The sequence below is a fragment of the Schistocerca gregaria genome, chromosome X (genome assembly GCF_023897955.1).
Source record: "Schistocerca gregaria isolate iqSchGreg1 chromosome X, iqSchGreg1.2, whole genome shotgun sequence".
NCBI classification, from domain to species: domain Eukaryota; kingdom Metazoa; phylum Arthropoda; class Insecta; order Orthoptera; family Acrididae; genus Schistocerca; species Schistocerca gregaria.
Window position 1 is genome coordinate 516,477,477 of NC_064931.1, and position 23,330 is coordinate 516,500,806.

The 23,330-nt window shown below is 41.1% G+C and overlaps 1 protein-coding gene across 2 annotated transcripts in view; it reads right to left on the reverse strand.

Moving 5' to 3' along the window:
* Window positions 1–23,330, reverse strand: part of LOC126299360 (chymotrypsin-like elastase family member 2A) — a 141,079-nt gene that overhangs the window by 76,342 nt on the left and 41,407 nt on the right. For both annotated transcript variants that reach the window (XM_049991221.1, XM_049991220.1), the window contains exons 4-5: window positions 13,490–13,569; window positions 9,856–10,032 (exon numbers count right to left, since the gene is read on the reverse strand). In XM_049991221.1, coding sequence (XP_049847178.1) covers window positions 9,856–10,032; window positions 13,490–13,569 — 257 coding nt within the window. The remainder of the gene's footprint in view (window positions 1–9,855; window positions 10,033–13,489; window positions 13,570–23,330) is intronic.

A 23,330-nucleotide genomic window follows, 5' to 3' on the forward strand; every position in this document is an offset into this window, starting at 1 on the left:
GGGCACTGTCAGTTAAAATCAAGAATCAGGAATTGGACATAGAAGAGAACACAATAGCAGAACCTTAAACTTTTTTCCTTTTGTGGGCAGCATTTTGTTTAAAATAGAGTGAATCCTCTGTAAATTTTAGGTGAAAGTGGTATTCCATCCACCATCTAAGATTGCAGACCTTTTGGGATCAGTGAAGGATGACTTGTTATTGTGGAAGGTCAGAGTTTACAAAACACCTTGTCAGTGTGGTATGGCTTACGTAGGACAGACCACATGCACCATGAAAGAACGGTGCACTGAACATCAATGTTCCACTCGCCTTCTGAAACCAAGCATATCCACAATCACCAAACACTGTATTTCCACCAGGAATTCTATGGAGTAAGGTAGAATTATGATCCTGATCACAGCAACATATTTTTGGGCCTCCATTACTAAAGAATCCATGGAAATAAATCTGGCAAAAAATCTTATGAACTGTGTAAGTGGCTACCAAATAGACAGTGCATGGACAGGGCCATGGTGAGTGGTAATGTGGATGAAAGCTGAGTTCTGTGGTTCCACCAGTGAGGACACTGTTGCTGGGAAGTGTGGTCCACCTGTCAACTTAAATTTTTACACATGCACGAAATATTCGCAGTGAGCAATATATGGCAGAATGGAGCAAGTCTTCATCAGTCTTCAAAGGCTCACCTGAAGATGACTGTCAAAACATCATGTGATGAATTAAATGACAGCTGGCTGCTAAATCAAATCAAGATTAAAGTTGTTGGTTTCAAAGAGGCTTAAGAGTGAAAGTAAATACTTCTATGTACACAGTGTTTTCCAATTTCATTTATTCCATGACTGGTATTGTACACTCAACTAAGTTTAACCACAACCAACAGACAACATTGGGTGCTTTTATGTGATTTTTCAAACGTTGGAGTTGTGCTGGCTGAAGTTTATTATGGGTCATTCATATATTGTATGAATCATTTTCCTATGTTCTACTGTCAATTTTCCCTAGAAAATGATGCATTATTCCTTGACAACATAATATATTCACTTTCTCACTGCTAGTATTCAGAAGTTGTGATTACATCAGGAAATAAGAGTGATCAACACACAGTATGTGGTTGACCCAGACACGTGGTTTCTCAAATAAACTCTTAGTTTTCTACTCTTGAAAATAAGGCATCCTATCAAAATTTTTGTCATGGTGACATTCTCTTGTGCTGTCAGTATATATAACACTTTTTCTGAACATCTCTCAGTCTTATAAGGTGGAATCCAAAACTTTTGCGACTGGTGCTTCCATCTGGAAAGTAGGAGTAGTAGATCTTTGCATTGCTAGGTGGCGAGAGCAGCATTTCTGATGAGTCAGTGTGCAGAGTAGCATTCAGCTGAGAGGGTGTGTTGTGTGTCCACAGTGATTTCTGTAATACTCTGTGTTTGGTGTGTGGCTATTTTACGATGGATCTGAGAACAGAACAGCATATGTGTATGAAATTCTGTGTGAATCTCAGGAAAAGTGCTACAGAGAATCTTGCAATGATTCAATAAGTGTTTGGGGGGCAGAGCATGAGCCATATACTTGTGTTGGAGTGGCATGCTCAGTTCAGGGCTGGCCGTACAGACATCGAAGATGATGCTCACACTGGAAGGCCTGTTAGCTGCACAATGCCAGACATTGTTGCCAAACTTCAACAACTGGTTTGTGCAGATCAACATCGAACCATTCAAGACCTTGCAGATGAAGTGGGTATTGGTTATGGGACATGTCAATGAATGTTGACAGATGAATTAGGCATGCATCGTGTCACCACAAAATTTGTGCCAAGGTTCTTGACTGCCAATCAGATGGAACACAGTGTTAAAGTGTGCATGGACCTTCGTCAGACTGCATCTGATGATCCAACCTTCTTGTCATGGGTTATCACCAGCAACAAGAGCTGGATTTATGGTTATGACCCAGAGGCAAAGCAACAATCATCCCAGTGGAAGAGCCTGCGCTCTCCAAGACCCAAAAAGTGAGGCAGGTGAAGAGCAAAGTGAACAGCATGATCATCATTTTCTTTTATACCAAGGGCATTGTGCACAAAGAATTCATCCCACCCAACCAAACAGTGAATTCCATGTACTACTGTGATGTTTTGCAGTGGCTCTGAGAAAAAATGCAGTAACAACAGCCTGATCTTTGGCATCAAGGGAACTGGCTGCTGCATCACAACAATGTGCTCTGTCACACTTCCTTGCTTACCAGGACCTTTTTGGCAAAAAAACCAACATCGCAGTTTTACCCCATCCACTGTACTCACTAGATTTGGCACCTTGCGGCTTCGCACTATTCCCAAAACTAAAACTCAGGTTGAAAGGCCATCGGTTCGACAATCTAGAGAGGATTCAAGAAGCATTGCTGGTGGTGATAAACACCATCAAAGAACAGGACTTCCAGAAAAAGTTTGACCATTGGCAGAAGCACTGGGACTGGTGTGTAAATGCAGATAGGAAGTACTTTGAGGGTGATGGTGAACATTAGTCCAAAGGTAACGCTTCCAACAGATGGCAGCATCAGTCCTGAAAATTTTGGATAGCACTCATAGTTTCACACCAAAGTAACTGATCCAAATACAGAATTTGTGAATGTAGCCTCCATTGACACCTCTCATCAGAACTGACAGTACCCACACTTGAAGCGAAAAGCTGTGACAGCATTAAAATTTATTATACACCTTTCTCAAAACAATTTACAATACTTTATGCACTTAAAAAAACCAAGACACCACCAGCATGATCCATATTGTACAGACCAACAGCCTATACTGACATGAAGCAAATGAAAGTGGAAAAATTTTGCTTCACATTTGAATAAATACATAGCTAATGTTTCGTGAATTGTAGGATCATCAGGGAAAGAGCTGCACTTATTGATGAAAAGTCATCTCCATATTTAGATATCATAATTTTTAGAATAATGCCTAACTTGAATTGGTATTTCACCACAACACTTTTTATTTGTTATAGTGTCCTGAATGTAGACAGTATTTCTTTTTCATTTACCCAATATAAGTTTTATCAGAGTATAAGTGACATTACAGTCACACACAGTACCTGTATTTAACCACATACAGGGGTTGGACACAAATATAGAAACACTGCAAAGAAAGCATGCCTGAACATAAATTCAGGTTCTACACAAGCCTGAAAGTTGTATTGTTGTATTTGACCATGAATGTGAATGTGTTCAATACATTGCAAGTGTCACTCATAGTCAGAACAGTGTTCCACATAGCTGTGAGTGCATTTTGTCAAAACTAAGTGAATTTGAATGTGGACAAATTAGTGCTCATATGCAGGGTGCTTCCATAACCAAGGTAGCCAGAGAGTTTTCTGTTTCAAGAGTCGCCACATCGATGATTTACATCACCTACTGGAAAGCAGAAAAACATCATCCAAAAGTCACAACACAGACAAAAGTGGCTTGAGTGATAGTGGCAGGTGCCCACTGAAGAGGACTGTGATGAAAAATAAGAGGATAGCACATGAGAAAGTCACTGCAGAACTGAACATCACACTTATAAACCCTGTCAGTACCAAAACTACATGAAGTGAGCTCCACAAGCATGGAATTCCAGGACAAGATGTAATTTCTAAGCATCTCATCAGTGATGCAAATGCCCATAAAAAACAAAGAAAGAATGTCATTTAGTCATATGACTCTTTTTGCATAATGTTTCCAACTTCTGGTCCACTTTACAATCCAAGAAGGAAACTTGGTTGGGGTTCAGTGATGATTTGGGCACCATATCATGGTATTCTATGAGCCCCATGGTTACTACACAAGGCTGCATTACTGCCAAGAATTATGTGACCATTTTGGCTAATCAGGTCCATCTCAATGGTGATGCTGTGTTCCAGGATGACACAGCACCTATTCACACAGCTTACATAGTTCAGGACTGGTTTTTGCAAACACAAGGATGAACTGTTGCATCTCCTATTGTTGCCACAGTCCCCAGATCTCAATATTATTGATCCTTTGTGGTCTAGTTTGAGAAAAGGGTGCATGATCATTATCCACCTCCATCATCATTACCTGAACTTGTCATTATTTTGGAGGAAGAATAATATAATATTCTCTTGAAAACCATTCACGAACTGTATTTATCCATTCTGAGATGACTGGAAGCTGTTTTGAATGTCAAAGAGTTTTCCTACACCACATTAAGCATGGTAATGCATTGTATTTTTGATGTTTCCATATTTTTGTCCATCTCTAGTATGCTGTAGTGGCTTTTCATACTGACCAACATATGCCAACAACAAAACGGTAATATTTGCTGTAGAGCAATTAGAGCACACAATATCTCCTCCTTTCACAGCAGCAAATACACACTGGAACCTACACACTTCACTGTGATGTCTGTAAAATATTCTTATAAACTCTACATGACAATAATAACATAAAGTAGACAATATAATTCCTTTTACTTCTCTTTATATTTAACATGTAAAAGGTGACTATATACCTCTAGCATTGAAATGTTAATTATGTAATAGAAATATGGGGTGCAGTAACTCAGCTAAACTGAATATGCTAGTAGTCCTGCATAAACAGTCTGTGGGAATAACCTATGGGGCTGAATCTACAGTATCATGCTAAAGTTTATTCCCAAAAGTTAACATTTTAACGGTAACTTACATGTGTCTAGTATGAGTAAATCTTATCGGGATCCCAACTGCGTCAAGGGGTTATATGCCAATGAGCTGTCAGCTAAGTGCTCCTTTACCATTATCAAGTAGTAACTAACTGTCATGTGGTTTCTGCTCTCGCTCTTTTATAGCTGTGGTGCTGGACATGACATCACTGGTGTCAAGTATACTGTTATATAAGACAATGTTTCCATCCCAAATCTGCCATACCCACTTTAATCTAACAATGGCCACGTGAGAAACCACTCAGTTGCAAACCACTCACTCATTTTTATCAAGAATGTTATCAGGTATATTGATCACTATTACTTTTAACTACACTGTCCCAGAAACTGTTAACTCTGTGCTGACAGTGTCTCTGAATGCAGTTTGATGTTCATTTTCCACTGCATGTTCAGCTACCATCAATTTCTCTGGATGGCATTGTTGAAGATGATGAACCAATGCCACATTAAAAATTAGAGGTATTTTCCACCACTTCTACTACTATTATCACGATGATGATGATTATCATCATCATTATCATCGTCACCATGAACTGATCATGTACTATACATATTTACCTGCTGACTCACAAAGAATGTATAGTTAGACATAAGAGGTAGCTTAAGGCTTTGATCTTGCTAAGTGGAATAAATGAAAAAATTTGGTGCAGCAAATGCACCAGCCACACAGCAGTCAATTTGTAGTTAACAATGGTATAGGAGTGCTCTGCTAAAAGCATATGGCTGTATAACCATTTGATCCAACTAGAAGTCTGAGCAATTAAGAGCAATTTTGTTGTCCCTAACACTGAAGCCAAATATACACTCTAATCTACACCAATACAACACAATAACAACTAAAGAGAAACATTATATTAATAGTTACAGTACATCACTGTATGGAAGAGGTCGCTCAATTGGGGCGGCAGACATATAGTCCAGTGATGTTTTAAATCATTCACAACTGAAGCTGTGAATTTATCTTAGAACAACTAATTATCAGTAATCCTTTTCACACCCTTGAATAGAATTATTGTGTCATATAGTACAAAAAAATCACGCAAGTAAAAAATTTGAGTTTTAGTAATACAGGGTGCATGTAAAGTCCGGGAAAACTTCCAATTATTTATTGCACAAGAACCAAACATTGTACAGATATCAAACATATGTCATTTTGAAGAAAAACCATGACAGTTTTTTTTTCATGTATACCGCCACAGTGTAGTTTGGTAATTTGCTGATAGTCAGCACTAGTCGCAAACATGGTGAGTTTAGGTGTGGTGCGAGCTTTCTATGTGCTGGAGTTTGACAAAAACAAGTGTGCTACAGCTGTTCAACAGATGTTTAGAACCAGCTATGGTAAGAAGCCATCAACAAGGAAGGTCATTTACTACTGGTAAAGGAAATTCATTATGACGGGTTGCTTGTGCCCAGCCAAGAGAAGTGGATGTCCCAATGTGAGTGAAGTGAATGTGGAGCTCATATGAGAGACATTCATAAGAAGTCAAAAGAAATCAGTGTATCATGCATCCCGTGAACTCAAAATGGCTCCAATGACCATGTGGAAAGTCCAGCGACAGAAGCTGTCTATGAAACCATTCAGATCGGAGCTAGTGTAGAACCTAATGATGACGACAAAGACAAGCATTTTGGTTTTGTTCACAGTTGCAACAATTGAATGAGGATAGGGATGTAATTGTTGACTGCTTAATTTTTAGTGACAAAGTCACTTTCCACACTAATGGCGAAAGTGAACAGGCATAAGTGTCGAATCTGGGGTACAAAGCATCCACACATGTGCACTGAATTTGAGCATGATTCTCCAAATATAAATGTTTTTTGTGCCTTGTCACATTGTAAACTATAGGGGCCAATCTTCTTTGCTGAGAACACTGTCACTGGATACCCCTACTTGGACATGTTGCAGCAATGGCTGATGCCTCAAATACAATAAGACTCTCTGTTCATCTTCCAGTAGGATGCAGCTACAGTCCATTTTCATCGTGAACTTCATGGGTACTTTAACATGGGGCTGCCGCATCAATGGATTGGCTGTGCTACAGAATGGGACAGCTACTTCATGAAATCGCCTTCCCGATCACCAGATCTCACTCTGTGTGACTTTTTTCTGTGGGGACACATTAAAGATCTGGTGCATTTACTACATCTACCATGTAATGTAGCAGAGCTCCAGGAGGGAATTTGGACAGCGACTGTCACAGTCGATGATGACGTGCCAGGACGGGTATGGCAAGAATTCGATTACCGTATTGATGTTTGCCGGGTTGCTCATGGTTCACATATCAAATTTTTGTAAAAAAAAAAAAAAAAAAAAAAAAAAAAAAAAAAAAAAAAAAAAACTTAAAGAGTTTCTCTTAAAAATGCATTATGTATGACATCCATACAATGTTCAGTTGTTGCGCAATAAATAACTGAAAGTGTTCCCGGACTTTATGTACACCAGATATGTCTTTCTCTTACTCTGTTTTTAATAAATATCATGTGCTTTCATAGAAGGAAAGAACAAAGATAAATTTTATGTAAACTGAAAACTAATCTTTAGTTTCAAAAATATTCAGAAAAATGAAATTGCTATGTATTAAAAAACTGCAATATTTGCTACCTTTTGGTATATACAAAAACAAATGTTACTAAATAAAATGTTGTTATACAGTGAATGGTCAAATTTATAGGAAGACATTTGATACAGTGCCAAATTCCATCTGAACAGCTAAGCTGTATGCTTGACTGAGCTCCTAAGAATAGGGCTATGACCTCTAAACTAGACACAAATACAAACAAGTGTAAATAAATAAAATGAAAAAGCTAACTGTGAAACTTCTGTTCCAAAACAAATCCTGTGACATCTATCAGTCATCAGCTGCCAAAGCCTGTATTGTGCATCTGTCTCCATATGGTGATCAAATGATGGGCTCCTGACACCTATATTCAAATCAGCAGCAATTGGACACAAAGTTGACTGCCATTTACCCCATAGAGATCTGTGGAAGTGAAGCGACCTCTGTTCATCAAACACCCTCTGACATCCTGTGCAGCAGTTTGTATGTGGAAGCATTCTCCCTGTAATATTCAAGACCCAGACTAGACACTGCTGATCTCAGAAACCCAAATACATGTGAAATCTCCAATATGCTATGATCCACACATCTTGCACCAACTGTCATCCCACATTCAAAGACAGTTAACTCCCAACATGCTGCCACATTCATTACACACAAGTCTGAACAGATTTCTCAGATATTGTATCTAAACTTGTGCAACAAACAACATCTCAACAAACACCTGAGCATCACATGGGGCACATCTTCAAATGTAACAATTCTAACCATGACTTCTGGCTGCCCAGTTTGATTATTTTTACTATCATTATTATTGTTAGTGGCATATTAATAAAGTATAAGTGGAAGAGGTACAGTCACAATCTTAGATCAGCCAGAGTTCTAAATGACATCACTGTATTACTACTGTTAATAATAATAATAATAATAATAATAACAATAATAATAATAATCTCAAATTCTGCACAACTGGCTTGTTAGATCATCAGAATCCTTAGCTGGTTGGAGAGCCCTGCCCATAAAGCTCAAAATGGTATAAATTGGGGATAGATGTGGTGACCTTGCTGGATAAGGTCAGGTTTTGCAAGCACAAATACAAGCAGTAGAAGCTCTTCTTGTGTAAGGGTATGCATTATATTGCTGAAATGTAAGCCCAGGATGTCTTGCTATGAAGGACAACAAAGCAGGGTGCAGAATATCACTGACGTACTGCTGTACTGTAAGGCTGCCACGAATGACAACTGAAGGGTCTTGGAATTAACTCCTGATTGTCAGGCTGTATGGTGGGCAACAGTCTGTTTGGTGACTCAATGGTGTCTGAGGTGTCTTCATTCGTGCCTTCGCTGACCATTTGGGCCCCATTCAAAGTCGGATGCATCACTGAAGACAATTCTATTCCAGTCAATGAGATACGTGTCCGGAGGTGCACTGGACAGTGTGGTATACCAACCTAACTGTCACCCACCATACAGACCATAAACTAGAAGTGAAATTTCTTTTCATAGCAAGACCCCTTTGGTCGTCATCTGTAGCACCTTCACAGCACAGCAGCATGGCAATGATATTCTACACCCTGTTTTGTTGCCCTTCATGGCAAGCCATCCTGGACTTACATTTCAGCAAGATAATGCCTGCCTGCACATGGCGAGAGTTTCTACTACTTGTCTTTGTGCTTGCCAAACCCCACGTTGCCCAGCAAGGTGATGGATCTCTCCCCAATTGAGAAAATTTGGAGCACTATTGGCAGGACTCTCCACCCAGCTCAGAATTGTGCTGATCTAGCATACCAATTAGACAAAATTTGGCACAATGTCCCTCAGGAGGACATTCAGCAACTGTATCAACAATGACAACCCAAATTACTACTTGAGTAATGGCCAGAGGTGGAGCAATGTATTATTGATTAGCTTAATTTATGAAGCTCTTTCTCTTGAATAAATCATGAAAATTTTTCTGAGATTGTAATCATTCATTTGTCTGTACATATACATCACATCTACTGATTTCTACCCATTTTGGATAATTCCTTTGTGGTGTGTCCTTTTTTCATCCTAGAGTGTATATGTGCAGTAGGAAATAATGCTTTGCAACAAAATTTATGCTAGAAATAGAAAACAACACACATTTTGAAAGCTATTTTTAGTATCTGCCTAAATATAACACCTTGCAAGCTCAAAGCACATATTCATGCAATTGGTAAGTTTAATGATGTTACTGGGCCAGTTACTGTATGCAAAGTGATGTGTTCAAGTGACTTTAAATGGAGCAGCTCCCTCCTCTCATTATTTATATCATTTGACAATAACATCACATACAGCCAATACAGTTTTAGGTCTTTTGCAGTTTTTTGAAGATACCCGTAGCAAAAGCTACATGGAGCTATTTACAAGATTAAATGCTTATTACTTTTCAAATACTCATCAAAATTGTATTATAAAGTGTGTATCTCTACTGATATAACACTGTGGCATTTCTGAGATAGTTTCATTCATGTCAAGGCTTTGCATTGTTTACTTTGTTGAGTTTAAAATAATTATTATTTTTATGCAAAAATAGTCAAATATTTGTTGAAGTCTAGTAAAGAAGCTTTTTGTTAACTGACTTACCCTCTTCTTCATATAAATTATGATCTCCTGCAACCACTGAGAGGGTCTTAGTGCCTAACTTGTGAACACAGTGTGCTGCTGTAATGACCCAGTACTCTGCTAACACAGCTCCTCCACAAACATGCCTCGCAGTCCAGCCAGTAACCAGCTGAATGGACACCTGCCATGGAAACTGTCCTAAAACAAGCATTACATAGGGCAAATATAGCCCTTTTTTGTTGCAGTAAAAGGAAAACAGACTAGGTCTGTAACAATTCATTAAGTTATGGCTGTAAAAAAAGAGAGGCAAATTGCAAAATGGATGAATGTGCGAATTTGAGAAGCAGTTTAAGTTGTTCTGTTAATCAAAACAAAACAGAACTTCACTACACTTTTTCCAGTGTAAATTAAAGGTGTAGTCCAGTCAGGAAGACATTTGGAGCACATCAATGTATGTAACTCCAGTCTACAACATTTGTAATATAATTAGTAGAACCAGTACTGATGTGCAGCAAACACAGCATTACAATATCTAAAATTCTTCTATTATTTTTGTGCCTTCATTGCCACAGAAACCGCCACCAAAGTTCTTATTTTATCATGACTTAAATGAAAATGTTTGATTTAGCTGAAATTTACAGTTTTTAGTGAATTTCAGTGATTCATCTTTTCAAACGATTTTTTTTCTCTAGTGTAGAACTGCTACTGCTACCATATAAGATGCACAGTTTTTATACAACATGAGAAAATTTAAAGCTTTTTTTTTTCATGAATTATCAAATGTTGTTTCTATATGTTTGCTGACCCTTTTGGTAGGAGAGGGGATAACATTATTGTAACTGTTCTAAGCAACAGTCAATGATTCTAGTATGCTATTTATATACAGAAGTTGAGAGATTTCCATCAAGTTTAACAATAAAAATAACAAACGGTGTTACTACATTTTATTAAAATGTTTCTTCACTTTACACTTTTGTAGTAAAAAAACTTAACCTCATCTCATTCTGTTGTATTGGCATTTTAATCACGAACAGCGAACATCATCTTTTGCGGAAAATATTTAGTATCATAACATAACATTTAGCCAATTCAGTAACCTTTATACATCACTTACATGGGTTTCTTTGATAAATTACATAGTGGTATCATTAGTCATTGGTTTTTTATTAAGTAAAACTGCATAAGTTCACGAAGACATAATCTTTCTTTCAGTAACTACCACTAAATTGCTAGAAGAAAAAATCATCATAATGGAAAAGTGTGTAAACTGCCACAGAGTAGTGAGGTATGGTCAACAGTGTGAAGACTGCCTAAGCTTGTTTCATGCTGCATACTGTAAAATACCCAACTAAGATATAGATGTAACTAGCCTTTGGCACTGCAGTAGTTGTGCCTATTGCTTCACAATTATGGAGAAAGACACAGCTGGTTTAAGGTTCAAGCCATACAACCAGCTGCTTGGGGCACCAAGATGAGAGAGTATCTGAGGTGCCAAAGTGCAGAATTTATATACTAGGTGTTATCATGATTAGTAACAAAAACTGACACAGGTGGAAGCATTTGAAGGAGGGTGGGCTTTGCAAATGTATGTCACTTGTGTAGGGAAGTGTTCTCAAATCAGTCCTGGAAAAAGAGCAGTTGGTCATGAAACTCTTAAGCTGACCTAGGAGTAGCACAGGCAGAACTAGAACAGTTGAGAGTTGCAACTGTCAGCAGCAAAATTAGAAATACAATAGCTACGCGCACTGTGGTCAAACCTGCCAGATCAGGCAAGAGGTTCAAACGGTACTGTAAGTCTTCTTTCTTTGATCTAGGTGTCTCCAGCAGCTTCACTGCTCTGAAGACTGTAGAAAACTGCCGGCCGCGGTGGTCTAGCGATTCTAGGCGTACAGTCCGGAACCGCGCGGCTGCTACGGTCGCAGGTTCGAGTCCTGCCTTGGGCATGGATGTGTGTGAAGTCCTTAGGTTAGTTAAGTTTAAGTAGTTCTAAGTTCTAGAGGACTGATGACCTCAGAAGTTAAGTCCCATAGTGCTCAGAGTCATTTGAACCATTTGCACTTGAAACATCTGTACATCTGTAGTAGACAGCTTCTTTAGTTTTTTGACAAAAAAATAATGGCAGATTCACGAACTGATTAGAGGAAACTGCCAAACAGGAAATTGAATATCAAAGAAAAAAATGCTTTGTAGCCTCGGCCCTTTCTTTCACAGGTTTCTCTTAATTGGCTCATGAAATTGGCTATTATGAAAGTTGCAAGTGGCATGTGTTGGTGGCTGATATTAATCGAGTTATGGACCTCCGAAGTTAGGAGAGAAAGCCACGCAGCTAGCACTTTCTACAGTGTTCAGTTACCAGTTTCTCCTAATCGTCTCGTGAATCTTGCTTCATTTTTTTGTCACAGAACTAAGGAAGGTATCAGATCAAGGTTTCAAATTGTTACAGGTGTCGCAGCGTTCGTGTGTGGTCTGGCATTGTCATGTGAAGGACAGGGTGCTACACGTGTGGACGAACTCTTCGAAATCGTGCTTTCAGTTTGCTGAGGGTCTACCAGTACCTAGCAGTAGCAGTAAGGTAGATAATGACGCAGTAATGCCATATCCCAAGGGAAAAATTGAAACACTTAGCTTTGGCAGAAGCTGAAGGCTGGAAGCACAGTTGACCAAGCACTGAATATATACGCACCCATCAGAATAGTTCATAATGAGAGGGAACGTGCGTGGTATACGGCCTCTGTAAAGAAACTTCTAAGGAAACAGGAACTACTGAACAACAGGCGCGAAACAAAGCATACGAGTAAGGATACTGAGATGCTGAATAAAACGGATCTGCTTGTCAAATGGACAATGCATGAAGCCTTCAACGACTATGGGAGCGGAATATTTTCGAAAAGACTTTTCCCCCAACCCTGAAGAAATCACATCAGAAATCAACAAATATACGACACAATGTTAGTCCGGTATACAACTGTCGATGATATAACGACAAAGTAAAGTCGATAAAAAGTTGTAAAAACGTAAACAACATATACATAAACAGATATATAGAGTTAAATGTGCAAATGTCCTATAACAATATAAACCTACAATCAGATACTGGTTGGCATTAACAAAATAACATATGGCCGATTCCCTTCCCCATCCTTGAAACATTCCAATCTTGTGGTCCGTTTCTAATGACCTGGCTGTCGACTGAAAGTTAAATCCTAATCTTCGTTCCTCCCTTCCTTCTCTCTCTCTCTCTCTCTCTCTCTCTCTCTCTCTCTCTCTCTCTCTCTCTCCCTCCCTCTATCCGTTCCCTACTAAAAACGAGGAACTCATGTCCCACAAGCTAATGAATCCATTAGCTTTTTATGTATTCATCCGTCTGCTGACACCTGAGAAGTATCTTTTCTTAATAGATGTTCGCAGTTCTTCTATATGCGGATTAAATGTCTTATCATGCGGTGTCTTTAAAACGTGTTTTGTGTTACCTGTTTAATGGTTTCTGCTAGCAAAACAAACAAGAAAAATATGTCTACAAGATCTTTTTTGTTTTATTATCGTATATTTAATTGTTCTTAGTTGTCACAATATTTGTAACTCTAAGGAAGGCATTATGCTAATACGAAAATGAGAATGCAGTCAAAAGCGGACGCAGCTGAGCTAAATAATTTACCTGGTTCTGCACTCGCTCCACCAACAATACGACTCTCGTAGTACTGGTTGACGCCACAGGATACACTGTACCCGATCGGACTGCAAACAATGTGTATACCGTCAAAAAATAATAAATAATGTTAAATAAATTGTATGACATAAACATTTACAGAATCCAGAGAGAAAAAAGATTTTTTACAGTTACCGATGGCTCAATGGACTGTCTACGAAACGATAAGCAACAAACAGCACTATATTTGGAAATAACAGTAAACTGAGCAGACGCTGGAATTCAAACCAAGGTCAAGGGACATCTACATCAACAGCCAAATACCTTAAAGACTACACTGAAACAACAAGTTAGAAAAAGAGCATTTTGCTCTGCCTTTGAAACAACTGAAAAACATAGGATAAAATAGAGAAACATATGTAATATTTACTGACTACGTGAAAGCCTTTGACAGAGTAAATAGGAGAATGTTGCGGGGAAATACTAGATAAGAATGACATACTACATCACTTACTGGAATTAATCCAAAAAATGTACCAAATCTCAAAAACAGCCATTGGTGGAAAAAGAATCTCAAAGTAACAACAAATTTAGACTTACGACAATGATGCATATTGCCTCCGATAGGTTTTGGTATTTCTGTTGAAAATACGTTGGAAGAGCAAGCAATGACAAAATTTTTGCACGTATTGTGCAGGATACATGAGACAGGAGGAATGGCCTCGTACTTCAGAACAATTTAATAATTGCAATTCCGAAGAGGCAGGCGATGACAGGTGTGAATACTACCGAACCATCAGTTTAATAGATCATGGTTGCAAAATATTGACCTCCACGAAGATCACTTTGAGTTCTGGAGAAATGTAGAAACACGCTTGGCAATACTAACCTACATTTCATCTTAGAAGATTAGGTTAAAGGAAGGGAAACCTACATTTATAGCGTTTGCAGATTTAGTGAAATCTTTTGAAAATGTTTACCAAACTATACTCTGAAGTTTTGAAGGTAGCAGGTATAAAATACAGGTAGCGAAGGGCTACTTACAACTTGTGCAGAAACCATACTACAGTTATAAGAGTCGGCAGACACGAAAGAAAAGCAGTAGTTTAAGAAGGGAATGAGACAGGATTGTAGCCTATCCCCGATGCCATTCAGTCTGTAAAGTGATCAAGTCGGAAAGCAAAAAAAAGGAGAAATTTGGAAATGGAGTTAGAGTTTAGGGAGAAGAAATAAAAACTTTGCAGTTTGACGATGAGACCGTAATTTTTTCAGAAACAGCAAGGTACTTGGAACAGAATCTGAAAGGAATGGATAGTGTCTTGAACATGGATTACAGGATGAACATCAATAAATGTAAAACAAGGGTAATTGAATCTAGTCGAATTAAATCAGGTGATGCTGACGGAATTACGTCAGGAAATGGGACACCAAAAGTAGTACACATGTTTAGCTACTCGGGCAAAATAACTGGTAATGGCAGAAGTAGAGAAGATGCAAGAAAAATGCAGACTGACAAGAGCAAGAAAAGAAATTTCGAGAAAGAGGAATTTGTTAACATCTTTGATAAAATTATGTGTTAGGAAGTCCTTTCTACAGGTTATCTGTCTGGAGTGTAATGTGGTATGAATGTGAAACGTGGACAATAAGCAGTTCAGGCAAGAAGACAATGGAAGCTTTCGAAATGAGGTGCTAAAGAAGAATGCTGAAGATCAAATTGGTAGACCAAATAACTGACGAAGAGATATTAAATCGAACTGGGGACAAAAAAATTATGGAACAACTTGACTAAAGGAAGGAATAGACTGGGAATCGATTGATAGGACAAATCCTGAGAAGCCAAGGAATAATCAGTTTGGTGATGGAGGCAACCGCGTGGGGTAAGAATTCTAGAGGGAGACCTAGGCAAGAATATAGCATGTAGGTTCAACTGGATGTTGGTTACAAATGATATTTAGAGATGAGGCAGGCACAGAATAGACGTGTGGAGAGGTGGATCGATCCAGTCTTCCGACTGAAGACTACAACAGCAAAGATGTGTTGAGAGAATGACTACGAGAAGTACTCAACGGCAACGGATATGCCGAGGTGAATACACTAATTCTCGTTAGATCATGGAAGTGAAGCACCGTTATGGCGTGAACAGTACGTGGATGGTTGACGATGTGGTTACGCCGCATACTGTTAACAATGTTTTCTTTGCGTTTACAGCAGAGGGGACAGGAGGGGTGGTGGCGTGAAGTTCCTGATCGTCAGCGTTTGCGCTAATGTCCTCGATTAAGTTCCAGGCTTCTCCGCAGTGTATCGTGAAGTGAGGGCAAGCGACACTTGATGGTGATCCGTCCGTAGCATGGGAACTTTAAGCTTGGAGTCCCCTTGGCTTTTGGTGCCCTTCGAGAGGAACAGGCGATGTGGCGGCACCAGATATTACCTTCTCTCTTCTTTCATCATCCGAAACACGACACTACACTACAGACACACTATTATTGTTATCTACACTCAACAGATAAACTTCCACACATAACTCTCACAACTCGTGAAGCAAAGGTGTCTGCGGTCGCGGAGGATTGGAAAAACCTTCCCAAGTAGTCAGTTGAACCTGCTCTTCAGTGTATCCCAGCCATTCATGCCGTACGACTTTACTCTCTACTTTAGTAGAAAGTAAACTCTTTTAAGAGTTACAAGTTTTCATCCACAATGATGATGAAACTTTCCAATGATAACAATCTTTGGTGATGACAAACTTCTTACAGCTGATGGACAGGACACTCTTCAGAAAGCTATTTATAACTGAAATATAACTGCCAAGATTTATAATTTAAGAATGTAGACGCAAAACACAAAAGCCATATCTTTTAAAGGTCAAGATGGGGTCCCAAGCAAAGTTGTAATAAACACTCAGGAAATAGAGAGACAGAATGAATTCAACTCCATGGGCAATGCCTTATCATTCACAAACGAAAAATACGTACCGAAAAATAAATAAACAAATAAATAAACTCCTCAATTACTCTGCCTAGTCACATCAATATGGCCACCTATTAAAAGCCTGAATAACCATCTTTTGCAGCGCGAACTGCTGCGAGACCTGCAGAAAGAAAATCAGTGAGGTTATGGAAGCTACCGACAGGGATGTGGAGCCATGCCGACCCCTGTGCCGTGACCAGCTGAGCTACGTTTCTCGGTTGAGGGTCCACGGGGCATAAAAACCGATCGAGGTGGTGCCACACAATCTCGATTGGGTTCAAATCCGAAAAGTTTGGTGGCCACGTGGGAATGGTAAACTCATCCTGGTGCTGTTCGAACCACGCGCGTACACTGTGAGCTGTGTGACACGTTGCATTGTCCTTCTGATAGATTCTATCGTGCCGAGGAAAAACAAACTGGATATGAAGGCGAACATCGCCATCGGGGATAGATGCGTACTTGTGTTGATCCATTGTACCTTCCAGAATGACGAGATCACCCAGGGACTTAGACGTCCAGTTGCGGTCTGGCGTGCAGATTCCGAGCCTTCGTCGCCCATGAACAGCAGTCACCGTGGGTCCATCAACAAGTCGCCGGCTGCGGAGGCCGGAACGCAGCAACGTTAGCTGAACGGTCGTTGAGAAGCGTTGGTAGGGCCTTGGTTCATGTGTGTGTGTGTGTGTGTGTGTGTGTGTGTGTGTGTGTGGGGCGGGGGGGGGGGGGGGGTGAGGGGGGTCAGTTGTTCAACAGTTGCACGTCCATTCGCCTGTACCCATCTCCGTAGCCGTCGTTCATCACTGTCATTTACGGCCCGTGGTGAGCTACAGTTGCATCGGAGCCGGTTTTTGCGTCGTGCCATCTTGCCATGCGCGGTATACTTTAACCACGGCGGCATGTGAATCGGTTATCAACTTAGCCATTTCGGAAATACTTTCATCCTTGGCTTGACAGCCAATGACCTTTTGGAAGTGAGATAAATCGCTCCGTCCCCTGGACACGATTAATCTATCCTCCAATGCTACTGCTGCCACCTGCCGCCACTGAGTGGTTATTGCCCGTTGATGTCCAACACAGGCGGTGGTCACATTACCGTGAGTGGACAGTGGATGTTATTGGAATTATATATAGAGTACCGAATAAAAATTTGTGCAAAGAAACCCAAATTAAGTTCTACAAAACAATGGCAATGCCGTCTATTCTTTATGGCAGTGATACTAGGACAATAAAGGCTGAAAATGAACTAAGAATACAAACTACGGAAATGAGGAATCTGATATGATAAGGAGTGCAACAATAAGAGCTAAGACATAAAAAGTGTAAATGAACAAGATCAAGGAGTATAGAAATAAACGAATTGATCATGTTACGAGAATGAATGAAAATGGAATGCCTAAAATAATAATGAGAGATCAAAACTAACCGCAGAAACGACAGTGGCGCTGAACAAAAGGATGTAACAAGCAAGTGCCCAATAATTGAAGAAAGAGGAAGAAGAAAAAGAAGAAGAAGGAACCGTTTGATGGAGTCAAACATCCTAATGAAACTGTTATCGGCAGGGACGAGCTGTCGTTGGTAAATCATTCTTGAATTATTAGAAATAATTTTTAATTTCTTTTGACCTTTATACAGTTGCTAGGCACATATTTGCCAAATCGCGTTAAGTTACAAGTAACACTGGATATATCTGGGGATTGCCGGACGGGGTGGCCGAGCGGTTCTAGGCGCTACAGTCTGGAACCGCGCCACCACTACGGTCGCAGGTTCGAATCCTGCCTCGGGCATGGATGTGTATGATGTCCTTGCATTAGTTAGGTTTAAGTAGTTCTAATTTCTATGGGAATGATGACCTCAGAAGTTCAGACCCATAGTGCTCAGAGCTATTTGAACCATTTTCCCAGCTATCAAAACAGTCTGAAAAGCTTATAAGAATGTTACATGAGAGGTCGTTCGGAGAAATAATTGTTAGGAAAAAAATTCTATACCTTGCGTCGTTTCCGATTTAATGAACACTGACGTTAGCCAATCAGGTCGCTCCGCGTGCCAATTCAAGTACTTGCAAGCGCTAAAATGCGGTAATGCACAGACATCTGCGGGTGCAGGACTTACCACTTGTTCAAAAGTTCGTTATCAGTTACAATGTGCATTTTTCAAAAGTAAGAGATTTAAGCTAGGTGAACAAAGCTACGTTTGTTTGATTTAAAGAAACGAAACGAAGAACACGTTTGCCAACACTCTCTGTGACAAGCTGTTTGAATTTGAGCGCGAGAAGACCTGATTGGCTAACTTAAATTCTAAATAACTCGAAAACGTCGAAAGACATAGATTTTTTTCTTAACAGGTATTTCTCAGCACAGTCTATCCTGCAACATAGTTACAAGCTTTCCAGACTGTTTCTGACCGACCCTTAAGCAGAGCAAACACGAATAGGGGAATCATTCTAGCTTCGATGTGGACCGCCAATAGGGAATCAACTGAATTAATAATCAGAAAATCATTTTATATTATCTATTTCACCGTAGAAAATTTTTGCCAACGGCCTTGCCTCAGTGGTAACACCGTCTCCCGTCAGATCACCGAGGTTAAGTACTGGCGGGCTGGGCTGGCACTTGGATGGGTCTGCCGAGCACTGTTGGAAAGCGGGGTGCACTCACTTGTCAGCACTTGTAAGGCAAAACTGAGGAGCTACTTGACTGAGAAGTAGCGACTCCTGTCTCGTAAACTGACATACGGCCGGGAGATCGGTGTGCTGACCACATGCCCCTCTATATGCGCACACGGTGACGCCTGTGGGCTGAGAATGGAAGGGACGCCGGTCGGTACCGTTGGGCCTTCATGGACTTTTCGGGCGATATTTAGTTTTTACTAGAAAATTATTTATACACTCCTGGAAATGGAAAAAAGAACACATTGACACCGGTGTGTCAGACCCACCATACTTGCTCCGGACACTGCGAGAGGGCTGTACAAGCAAGGATCACACGCACGGCACAGCGGACACACCAGGAACCGCGGTGTTGGCCGTCGAATGGCGCTAGCTGCGCAGCATTTGTGCACCGCCGCCGTCAGTGTCAGCCAGTTTGCCGTGGCATACGGAGCTCCATCGCAGTCTTTAACACTGGTAGCATGCCGCGACAGCGAGGACGTGAACCGTATGGGCAGTTGACGGACTTTGAGCGAGGGCGTATAGTGGGCATGCGGGAGGCCGGGTGGACGTACCGCCGAATTGCTCAATACGTGGGGCGTGAGGTCTCCACAGTACATCGATTTTCGCCAGTGGTCGGCGGAAGGTGCACGTGCCCGTCGACCTGGGACCGGACCGCAGCGACGCAGGGATGCACGCCAAGACCGTAGGATCCTACACAGTGCCGTAGGGGACCGCACCGCCACTTCCCAGCAAATTAGGGACACTGTTGCTCCTGGGGTATCGGCGAGGACCATTCGCAACCGTCTCCATGAAGCTGGGCTACGGTCCCGCACACCGTTAGGCCGTCTTCCGCTCACGCCCCAACATCGTGCAGCCCGCCTCCAGTGGTGTCGCGACAGGCTTGAATGGAGGGACGAATGGAGACGTGTCGTCTTCAGCGATGAGAGTCGCTTCTGCCTTGGTGCCGATGATGGTCGTATGCGTGTTTGGCGCAGTGCAGGTGAGCGCCACAATCAGGACTGCATACGACCGAGGCACACAGGGCCAACACCCGGCATCATGGTGTGGGGAGCGATCTCCTACACTAGCCGTACACCTCTGGTGATCGTCGAGGGGACACTGAATAGTGCACAGTACATCCAAACCGTCATCGAACCCATCGTTCTACCATTCCTAGACCGGCAAGGGAACTTGCTGTTCCAACAGGACAATGCAAGTCCGCATGTATTCCGTGCCACCCAACGTGCTCTAGAAGGTGTAAGTCAACTACCCTGGCCAGCAAGATCTCCGGATCTGTCCCCCATTGAGCATGTTTGGGACTGGATGAAGCGTCGTCTCACGCGGTCTGCACGTCCAGCACGAACGCTGGTCCAACTGAGGCGCCAGGTGGAAATGGCATGGCAAGCCGTTCCACAGGACTACATCCAGCATCTCTACGATCGTCTCCATGGGAGAATAGCAGCCTGCATTGCTGCTAAAGGTGGATATACACTATACTAGTGCCGACATTGTGCATGCTCTGTTGCCTGTGTCTATGTGCCTGTGGTTCTGTCAGTGTGATCATGTGATGTATCTGACCCCAGGAATGTGTCAATAAAGTTTCCCCTTCCTGGGACAATGAACTCACGGTGTTCTTATTTCAATTTCCAGGAGTGTATGTTACTTCTTACGATGTTTTATTTGTGTCAAGTTTTTTTCCTAAAAGATGTTGAGAAAATGTCACATGTTTAAAAATTCTTCTTCTCTAAATATTACAGTTTTCTTTTCATACAAACGTTATTCATTTAGATGAGAAAGAACATACAATATTTCCCATTTTTATTCTTCGAAACTCCAATTGAGAGCAAATTTCGGAGCTGATCTCATCAAAGTGTTTTTGTGTATTAGCTGTGTATACAAAAATGAGGTAGAACTTATCTCAGTTTTGTAGAAATGTATAGTTTTTTCGATCTCCAGTAAAATGTTGAGAAACGGACTTATGTTGTTTCAGCACTCAATGACTCAATAGAAAACAAGGATATGCTGTGTTTAGAATACGGAATTTTAATGAAGGATACTCCTGGAAGCTAGGTGTGAGTTACCCCAACCACAAAATTTTTTATAAAGTGTTACTTCTGGGAAGCTTTAAACAAGGTCGTTTCCACCTGCGACTCTCAAAAATTACTTTGTTTTGTATTTACAACGCTTTCATTTTCGAGTATTACTGATCTTCGAGCATCTGGAATCATACTATATACCAATATATACAGCAGCTGACAAAATAAGCATATGTTGTATACAAAATTCCAGAAACTTTGAGTGAGCGGTGCTTACAAATCTCAGATGCAAGTATGCATGTAGGCGTCAACACAATCGTTTGTCTCAATATCAGCAAGTATAAAAGGTGTCCAAGTCATAAAGTATTCGAATAAAATAAAAAACAAACGAAAACCATGAAAGCAACATTTTCTCAAGTTGGTGTGGTCCCTTTGATAGTTGGATAACACATGTGGCAGATTTCAAAAAGAAAACTGTTTAAATACACTGTTACTTAAAGCTAAAAAAAATATATACAGGGTGAGTCACCTAACATTACCGCTGGATATATTTCGTAAACCACATCAAATACTGACGAATCGATTCCACAGACCGAACGTGAGGAGAGGGGCTAGTGTAATTCGTTAATAGAAACCATAAAAAAATGCACGGAAGTATGTTTTTAACACAAACCTACGTTTTTTTAAATAGAAGCCCGTTAGTTTTGTTAGCACATCTGAACATATAAACAAATACGTAATCAGTGCCGTTTGTTGCATTGTAAAATGTTAATTACATCCGGAGATATTGTAACCTAAAGTTGAAGCTTGAGTACCACTCCTCCGCTGTTCGATCGTGTGTATCGGAGAGCACCGAATTGCGCAGGGATCCAAAGGGAACGGTGATGGACCTTAGGTACAGAAGAGACTGGAACAGCACATTACGTCCACATGCTGACACCTTTTTATTGGTCTTTTTTACTGACGCACATGTACATTACCATCAGGGGTGAGGTACACGTACACACGTGGTTTCCGTTTTCAATTACGGAGTGGAATAGAGTGTGTCCCGACATGTCAGGCCAATAGATGTTCAATGTGGTGGCCATCATTTGCTGCACACAGTTGCAATCTCTGGCGTAATGAATGTCGTACACGCCGCAGTACATCTGGTGTAATGTCGTCGCAGGCTGCCACAATACGTAGTTCATTATCCTCTGGGGCTGTTGGCACATCACGGTACACATTCTCCTTTAACGTACCCCACAGAAAGAAGTCCAGAGATGTAAGATCAGGAGAACGGGCTGGCCAATTTATGCGTCCTCCACGTCCTATGAAACGCCCGTCGAACATCCTGTCAAGGGTCAGCTTAGTGTTAATTGCGGAATGTGCAGGTGCACCATCATGTTGATACCACATACGTCGACGCGTTTCCAGTGGGACATTTTCGAACAACGTTGGAACATCATTCTGTAGAAACGCGATGTATGTTGCAGCTATTTGGGCCCCTGCAATGAATGAGGACCAATGAGGTGGTCACCAGTGATTCCGCACCATACATTTACAGTCCACGGTCGCTGTCGCTCTACCTGTCTGAGCCAGCGAGGACTGTCCACGGACCAGTAATGCATGTTCCGTAGATTCACTGCCCCATGGTTTGTGAAACCCGCTTCATCGGTAAACAGGTAGAAGTGCAACGCATTCTCTGTTAATGCCCATTGACAGAATTGCACTCGATGATTAAAGTCATCACCATGTAATTGCTGATGTAGTGACACATGAAACGAGTGAAAGCGGTGACGATGCAGTATGCGCATGACACTACTTTGACTCAGTCCACAGGCTCTCGCAATGTCCCGTGTACTCATGTGTGGGTTCATGACAACAGCAATTAATACACCAACTGCACCCGCTTTTCCTGTGACGGGCCGTTACGGACCCGTTTGCGTGCTACGACCATACCTGTTGTATACAGTTAGCGGTAGATGTTTTGCAATGTGCGGCACGTTGGATGCTCTCTGTCCGGGTACCGTTCTGCATACACCCTGCAGGCTTCAGCTGCATTTCGTCGACACTCGCCATAGATGAGTATCATCTCCGCCTTTTCAGAGTTCGAATACACCATGGTCACAGTTCCTACAACACTACACTATCACAGACATCTGGTAACACGGTGTACTACAGTTGGTCTGCGTGCGGAGACGAATGCAGAATAACAATAGCAGCA